At 37.9% G+C, this 8,930-nt stretch overlaps 2 protein-coding genes across 3 annotated transcripts in view; one reads left to right on the top strand and one right to left on the bottom strand.

The window, feature by feature from the left end:
- brd1a (bromodomain containing 1a) overlaps positions 1–6,219 on the bottom strand; it is a 32,692-nt gene extending 26,473 nt beyond the window's left edge. For both annotated transcript variants that reach the window (XM_016500610.1, XM_016500611.1), the window contains exons 1-7: positions 5,932–6,219; positions 3,958–5,323; positions 3,687–3,843; positions 2,587–2,718; positions 2,344–2,472; positions 1,713–2,025; positions 1,038–1,277 (exon numbers count right to left, since the gene is read on the bottom strand). In XM_016500610.1, the coding sequence (XP_016356096.1) occupies positions 1,038–1,277; positions 1,713–2,025; positions 2,344–2,472; positions 2,587–2,718; positions 3,687–3,843; positions 3,958–5,306 (2,320 nt within the window). In that variant the 5' untranslated portion in view covers positions 5,307–5,323; positions 5,932–6,219. The remainder of the gene's footprint in view (positions 1–1,037; positions 1,278–1,712; positions 2,026–2,343; positions 2,473–2,586; positions 2,719–3,686; positions 3,844–3,957; positions 5,324–5,931) is intronic.
- Positions 6,220–6,942: 723 nt separating this feature from the next.
- zbed4 (zinc finger, BED-type containing 4) overlaps positions 6,943–8,930 on the top strand; it is an 8,816-nt gene continuing 6,828 nt past the window's right edge. The window contains exon 1 of the mRNA XM_016500609.1: positions 6,943–7,218. The gene's annotated coding sequence lies outside the window, so the exon portion shown is untranslated. The remainder of the gene's footprint in view (positions 7,219–8,930) is intronic.

Here is an 8,930-nt window from a genome sequence, read left to right as displayed (position 1 = left end):
CATGAAAAAAGCCAGGAAATGTCAGTTTTGACAATATGGGACCTTTAAATCGCAGCATTTGCGTTTTGATAATTTACACAAACCATATGCCATAGCAATTTTTTTATGTTTTTCCCAATACATCATGCAGCCCAATTCCAAAGAGTGTTTTTACAGTATTGTTAGGTAGTTGCTTAAGGCGTTACAAGTCTATTGTAAGTCAATATTTTATTTTTCACCTCTTTAGACCACTTCAGGTTATAGCTTAATTTCCTTGACTGATCTTTCTCAGAAACACAATGCAATAAAACAATGAACCTAAAAACCTGGACTAGAGACAATGAATGGCAATGTCCTGGGTGTGCACATCACAGAGGATCTCTCCTGGACTGACAACACCTACATGTGGAAGAATTGACAATAAAGCAGACTTGACTTGACTTGACTTGAAGCCAAGGGACAGAATACCATTTGAATAAACATCAATCCTCATCCACCCTGAGCTCCCCTCTTCCTCTCCTTTTCCACTAGGCTCAGATTATTAACAAGTTTGCTGTACTTATCTTTTTCATTATATGTCTCAGTGCAAATCACTTACCTAAATTAATAGTGATGCTTACCCTAGTCAATACCAAAAACACAAACTGCGATTTTAATCAAGTAATTTGCTTGTTTATATTATGTGTATTTTGGGGCATTTAAGTGTTTATTGATCAGGACAGCTTAGCAGAGGCAGGAAGCGACAGGAGAGGGATAGGATCAGTATGACCATGAGATGGGACTTGAACTTTTAATAATTTAATTAATAATTTATGCATTTAGCAGACGCTTTTATCCAAAGCGACTTACAGTGCATTCAGGCCATACATTTTTTACCAGTATGTGTGTTCCCTGGGAATCGAATCCACGACCTTTTGCACTGCTAACGCAATGCTCTACCACTGAGACACAGGAACTTGAGTCGTTTGTTATGTCAAAGTGATACCCACAAGGATTTGACCAATGTTGAGCTGGTTAATATTTGAAAAAACATTTACACTAACATTTTTCAAACAAACCTTTTTGAAGGATATGGCCGGCTTCTTCTGCAGCATTCTCCAGTTCAACAGCACGAAAAGCCTTCTTCAAACTCAGCTCCATCCTCACATCACTAATGATTTTCTTAAGCAGCTTTAGTCGTCTGCTCCGTGATGGGCTGGATTTCATTGCTGTAGTCAGATCCAACTTTTCCAGTAGCTCCCTCAGCTGCTCTTCCAATGACATGAGCTCTCGATTGGCTGGAACCAATAAGTGGTCCACTGAAAGAGTAAAAAGGCAACAATTTTTGAATGATTTGTTAAAATGTAGGGATGATAAATGCAAAAAATGTGATCATTCTGATCTGACATAACATTCAGATTTACTGATTCTATTAGTGATTCTTAGTTTCAAGGAAGCACTAAACTGAGAAGTAAGTCGCATGGTGACATTTGACAAGAAACATCATTGGTTAAGACAAAAAGACATGCTTGAATAAGTACATTTGTTTAGCTATATTTTGAAGAACACATGAAAGAAAAACAGTGGGTATGCATGTGTGATTTTCATTTTGTTTTACATGTACACATATCCAATGATCTTATACTATCACAGGGGTTGCACTGAGTGTAGTTTGCTTTATGTCCACAAGGAATTACCTTTTACAAATCATACCAAGCAAAAGACCATTGAGACTACAGATTTTGTGCATTTACCATCTTCCCAGGAGAAAGGTGCAGATGGCTCGATCTTAGGTGGTTCAAGCAGGTGCATGCCAGTTTCAAAATCAAAGCCTATTCTCACAACATCTCTGCGAGTTTTCCTTAGCACAGCTCCACCCTGGTCTCTTAATCTACCAGCTGCCCTGTAGAAGAATGTATCCTTGCCATTGTACTTCATGCAGTTTTCAATAATGAGATTGAAGTCAGCTTCAAATTTATCCAGATTCTTGTAGCCTTGTGCATCAATGCGTTTCCTCATGGTGGAAAAATCCATAGGGTGCAAGATGTGGTCCATATAGTCAGGCACCTGTGAGGAACACACAAAAAAGGATGAAATTCTGATCAGTGACAAAAAAAAAAAATAATAATAAAAGTGAAAAATACTAAATATTAAAAACATGTTGTTGTATTTTGAATCAATAATGTATCAATAATGACAGCATTGTGACAAACACAGTAAGATTTTTTTTTTATGTGCTTCCAAATTCCAGAAATCGTTCTTGATTTATTATAAGTGTTGGAAACAGTCGTGCTGTTTATTTATTTAGTTTTTGAACCTGTGATACTTTTTTCAGGATTCTGAAGATTTTTAAGGATTAATAGTAAATTTCAAAAGAAAACAAACCTCTTTAATGCTAACAGGCTCTGCAAAAATATGTGCTTGGTCTTTCTCCTGTAACTGATCCAGCACAGTCCTCAGAAGGACAGTGAAAGGAGTGAGTTGGACCTCCATTAATGTCTGCTGAAGCATAATCTGCAACATAACCACAAGAGTCATCAAGAACACAAATATGCAAACAATTAACATTAGCAAATGTTACCGTTACAAAAACTTGTCTTGATTTAAAGCAGCATATTGTTCTCGCACCTCTTCTTTCTTGAGTTTCTCTCTCTTCCTTATCAACTCTAGCAGGAGTCTTGCTCGCTCAAGGTCATGTCTCATCCGTTGCCACTCCTTCAGCTGCTCCTTCAATGCTTCAGTTTCCTCTTCTGTCTGTTTCTGTCATTACAATGTTTTCAAATTCAAGCAAACTATGTTATTAAAATGTAAAAGCATGCATGACCATGTGTCAGTGCTGCTTGAAGAAATATTTCACCTAAAAATGAATATTTGCTGAAAATTTACTCCCCCTCAGACCATCCAAGATATAGATGACTTGGTTTCTTTATTGCTTGCTCACTTGCTCAACAGTGGATCCTCTGTAGTGCATGGGTGCCATCAGAATCAGAGCCCAAGTGATGTAACACTACATTTTTCCAAATTTGTTTAGATGAAGAAGCAAACTCATCTGTCTATTTGGCCTGAGGGTTGAGTAAATTTTTAGCAAATTTTCATTTTTGTGTGAATTATTATAACGCTGCATAAGGATATAGTCAAACCAAAAATTATTCAGACACCAGATATAATTTTTGATATTTTTTTACTAGTGGGTACAGGGCACTATAGTTCATTTATGTAAGTGAACATAGCAAAATAAAGTGAACTGACATATTATACCCAAAAATTCTTTATAAAGTGGACTACCAGTAAAACTGATAAAAAATTTGGGACGAAAAATTATTCAGACACTTTGACCTGACCATGTTTTGCTTAAGTGTTTTTTCTTTAATTGCTAATGCGAACTTTTTACACCACAGACTGAACAAAATTAAGCATTGCTTGGTAATTGGTTGACCTAAATTGGTATTATCTAATTGTGTACTTAAATTTAACAGCTGAATAATTTTTGGTTGATTGTAATCCATTACATACCTAACCTTTCTATGTAATGGATTACAATCTGACATTATCAAGATGAATTTGTTTATCAAGTTACCTGACATTATAAAGATTTGTTTTGACACAGTTTAACTCTGAGTTCTTGTCATATTTTTTTTTTTACCATTTTCTAAACTATAGTGAATAAACTGTGACAATGTGAGAAATGTTGAAGGTGTCTGAATAAATTTTGGTTTGACTGTACTTACCGGCTGTGTGTTTTTCTGGGAATGTAGGCTAGTTTGGAGGCGTCTGTTGAGTGGCACTCCATTCCTTGAAAGTCTTTTAAGCATCCAATAATTCAATACAAGTTCACCAAATGCCGCCTTCTTCTGTAAAGAAACTTGATTGAGGATTGTGTTTAACCTGTAGGAGAATATGACAGTATACAATTAAATGAAAAGTCTTGATATTTGCACTGAAATGACTTAAGAGTCCAATATCTCACCAGTTTTTGTAAAATCAAAGATTTGAACAAACCTTTCAGGTGAAAAACTGGGTACAGATGCATTTGGAACTGGGCCTACAAATTCCACCTCATTGTTTTTAAGTCTCTTCTGTTTTTTTAAACTTGTCCTGCTGCTCTTTTTGTCCACTGACTGACAAAGTCTGTCATTTGTCTTAGTTTCATTATAAATTGTAAGAGGTCTTTTAATGGAGCCATTTGGGGTGTGGGCCCCACAGTAGGCTGTCTTTTTCACCGAGAAAGTGGGTACACCTGAGTCAGTCAACTCTTTAATAGGCTCCATTTTCATAAAGAGACCAGCCTTCTGTGCACAGCTGACATGAAAAGCAGTGTAGCAGTTCGCTTTGTGGCACTGGATACAAGCCCCAACACCTTTTTCTTTACAGAGGTAGCAGGTAAGCTTCCATCGAGCTGGCGGAATATTTGAAACACCATCAATAGGCTCAATGAAGACCATGTTGGAAAACCCAACCTCGGGAACCCATAAAGCACAAACAACATGACCCCACTGGTCATCTTCTGTCTTTTTGACCGCTCCTCCCTTGTTAGGGCAGAGGATGCAGTTAGCGGGTTGTGTTGGGGACTGCAGACAATGTCGGCAAAGCCACTGTCCCTCTGGAATATATGGAACACCATAACAATCCTGATGAACAGCTAGATTGCACATATCGCAGAACAGGATGACATTGCTGTCCATGCAGTCTCCATCCATGCATATGCAGCAAACAGCATCTTCATCGATTAAGGACTGTAGACTCTGTTGGCACTGAATCTCTAAAAATGATTCTTTTTCAAAACGGTCAAGAAGGAACTCAAAGGCATTAGGGGAAACCGGGTTAAGACCTTCATTCTTTCTTTTCTCATTGATCAGCTCAAGCCAGGCATAGTCCTCTTCGTCCATATCATATTCCACCTCCTCATTTAGCTCTTCTGAAGTTTTCTCCTCATACTTGTAGTATGTAGAAGGTCTGCGTGGGATTGCTGGGAGATTGTAATCCACTGTGCGGAATTTGGGCTCGGGAAGAGTGCTGCCTTGCACTAAAGCATTTTGTGCGGTGACAGCAGTGCTCTTTTTCTTCTGGCTGTTTCTGAGGCGTGCAGAACGTACCAAAACCTGCTGGTGTTTTTCAGCATTCTCCTTATTGCTGGTACACTCCATAATTTCCTGTGCAATGGGATCCTCATCCGTGATGATGTAGAGCTTGTCAAAGATGCTGAACCGGTGCAACCGGCCATTAACTTCTAGTTCGATCATTCTCTGGGCCTGGGCGTAAGGCAGCATCTCACGGTTTGAGGAAAGTTTGATAGGGGAAGGTAGCCACTGAGGGGAGAATACTTTGTGAGGTAGAGATTTTCTCTTCATTGGGGATCCTTACAAAGCTGAAAAGTTAAGAACCAGTGTTATTCCTAATTCAACAGTGCATTTGAATTATATGTTGATGCAACCCACAAAAATTAAACCATGCTGATTTACTTGACTGAATCTAAATAATCCATGTCACAGTGGAGGAAGTTATTCAAAAGTACTGTTACCAAGGTACAATGATGCTTTGGTACTGTTGTATACAACGGCACTGAAGCCGTTTCGTTTTCTAAAGTTCCGTTAAAAGCTATTTCTACTTCAACTACAGTTTTATCAAGGGATTATTAGGTTACTACAAGATAGCATTGATTAGTATAGCAGCGTAGGCGCAATTAGGTCGCATTTTCGGGCATCACAGGAGAGATCAGAGACACCATTCGGACGTACAATTCAAAACATTTTGGCCATTTTACGTGCATCCCAAACATTCGAATCGAAACATTTTTTCAACATCACGGCAGCGTTTTGGGGGTCGCCTATCCCCTAACATACTGTCCATGTAGGCAGTTCGCGATGTTTTGAGACACTATGAAGATGCACATTCAAATCTTATCTTTATATTCCCAGGCATTAACAGGTGCATATCGCAAAACAATGACGGTTATCTTATGATCGATCATTTTACCTCTGATCTGCTGAATAAAGAAAGGAACAGCTTTCTGGCGAGGTGGCCTGCGGTTATTCCGTACACAATGTTATCATCCAAGGACCACCAATTTAAATCTGCATGGATAAATCTGGAATGCTGCAAACGCTTTAACCACAGCGGCCGCCAGGACTATAATTATGAACTAATAATCACTACGAGAACGCTTGGTTTGATTGCCATTCAAACATAGCGTCGTTTCCTTGCTGCGACGAGCTGCTATACGACTCTTCGCCTGCAACCAACAACAATGCGGATGGTTCACTACAAATAGACGTCCCACCCGCAACGCATGGCGTCATGACGTACCCAGCTCGCTCATAGGGTCTCACCGTCTCACAGGCTAGACAATATTAATTTCATTGTGACCGTGATATTTCCTAAAGGAAAATGTTTTAATGTACTTTATATATATATATATATATATATATATATATATATATATATATTTTTCTCATGAAAATTTCTTTCCAAAGAACCAGTTTGACAAAACATGCGTGATTTAATTTTATACTATTCATGTTCTGTATTTGTACTATTTATATTATTTATTTATAATACTGGCATGATTTTGTTATGCATTTTAATTGTTTCAGCTTAATGATTCTAAGTACAACAATAAAAAAATCATTTCCATCCTCAATTCAAAATCTCAATTACATTTACAATTACAGTGTTGTATGAAGCTCTACGAACACAAACATATTTATCATTTAATTTGCAAACAGGAAATACAAATAAATAGAAAGCTGGTTGAGGACAATAGGCTATAGTATCTCATAAACAGCAAAAATCCAGAAAAATGCCACATGTATTAAATTGACCTAAAAACACATTTAAACATCTAAGGGCCTGTGTGTTTTGCCTGACTGCCCCTGAGAGAGACCCTGGGGTCAAGAAACCCCGTGTGTTTGCTTTAGTAAACCCTCGTTATTTGTTATCTGCGGTTTGACCGTCTATGCATAAGTATGCAAAGTGTAGAATCAGTTGCTTCGTAATTTTATTTACATGATTATGACCTCTTATCGGCTATGAGATTGAAATGACGGTAGTTTCGTGTTATTAACCCCACCCACTATATCGAAAGCCTCTGTGACGCCATAGAGCCATGTTTCTTCCGTCTGACGCCGTGTGGCGCTACTACTGCGCACTGTTTACGGCACAGAAGACAAAGCAACCAACTCAATTACAACACTGGATCAACCGTGCGCTTTATTTAACCATTTCACAGCCGAAACTCACTTAAGTAAAGCCCAGGACACGAAGGTAAGCTATGCTTATGTCTTTTTATTTGAGTGTTTATATTGTCTCGGGAAGACGCATGCATGATTTTGGTTTAGATCCAGTGACCCGGCTAGTTCGACGAGCTTCTCTGTTTTGTGCGACCAGGATCCGGTTCTGCCTCATCAGGTTATGTCCTGTGTGGCCTAACATAACCACACAATTGAGTTGTCACTAAGTCAAATACGCTCTTTCTATGTGATTAAACGATTCTACGTAGGCATTTTAAATCCCCAAGCAGTCGTATTTACAAATTAAATAATAAGAAAACACACACAAGTAACTCGAGTTTTATGTCCATATGGCAGGAGAGAACCGTGAAGTGTTTTCCTGTTTTGTCTACGAGCTAATGCACTAGCCGCTAGCATGTGTCGCTCTAGCTAGCGCCTACATCTCGTGAGGTCGCGAGAGCGTGTGTTGAGACAAGTACCTCAAGCAGCACCCAACTTCCTTATTAGAAACATCTGAGATAAATTGTACATAATTTTATTCGAACTACATGGAACATACAACAGCATACGGTCATAATTATCATAGTAGGTTGCTCAATGTATATTTTTGATTTTCTTTTTAATTTATGGCTTTATGTCGTGACAACTGACAGAAAATTTGAACGTTATTTACTATACTCTTTACACCAAATAAAACAAATTCCACTTTGAAATATTTTAGCATACACGTATAATGTATATGTTGTTTTTGCTATTAATTGCTGTAATTGGCCAGATTGTCATTGATGACAACAACTGACGTTTTGTTAATCTGTATCGCTATGTTCCGTTATGAACAGGTTAAAACCAGGAAAGGGCTGTATGACTTTGTTAAATATGGAGGTACTTCGGAACAAAAAACACCAAGGATTCAAATAGTAATAGTTTATATAGAGGAAAATATACCTATTGGGTCAATATCCACACATAGGCCTACTTAATTTCTTGAATTGCAACAGTTTATCACAGTATAGCTTTCTCATAGCTCTGTGTAGTTACAGGTCCATTAAAGATGTCACTCAGAATGTTTATACATATACAGCACTTTTGCAGGCACAACGCATTTGGAAGGCTTCAAAGTGCACAAAATCATTTCTGATCTGTAGGCATCCATAGCAGCCTTATGCAGGTTATATAATTATTTCAATGTTGGACAAGTTTCCCATTTATTTTAAAGTATCATTATCATGTTCACATGAATGAATGGGTTGTATTAGTGCTGGGCAGTATACCGGTTCATACCGAATACCGTGTTTATTTTTGTTATGATATGAATTTTTAAAATACCGCAGTATGTCGCTTAAACAACGGTCGGAACGCGACACTGTTTGAAAGGGGTCCCTCTTCACTGTTGCACTGTGTAAATACCGTGATATAAATTTTTGGTCATACCGCCCAGCACTAGGTTGTATTATCATATAATATTCATGTATGATTGATCATTGCTACTGATCCCAAATATATATGCACCAATAGTAATATCGGCCATAAATAAGATAATTATTTTTGTGTTATGCTGATAACTGACTAACTAACTAACTGTCTGTTTTGGCTGTTAGGGCTATATGGTTATTTTCATTGGAGATACTTATAAAGCTGAAAAGAGAGAACAGAACCAGTGTTATTCCTAATACAACAACAATAATAATAATAAATATAGCTGCAAGCAGCAATCACGGGGCCAAGCACTCCAGAGGCAAATTGAGG

Source organism: Sinocyclocheilus anshuiensis, unplaced genomic scaffold (assembly GCF_001515605.1).
Source record: "Sinocyclocheilus anshuiensis isolate Anshui unplaced genomic scaffold, SAMN03320099.WGS_v1.1 scaffold1019, whole genome shotgun sequence".
NCBI lineage: Eukaryota > Metazoa > Chordata > Actinopteri > Cypriniformes > Cyprinidae > Sinocyclocheilus > Sinocyclocheilus anshuiensis.
This window is presented reverse-complemented; position numbering and strand designations above follow the sequence as displayed.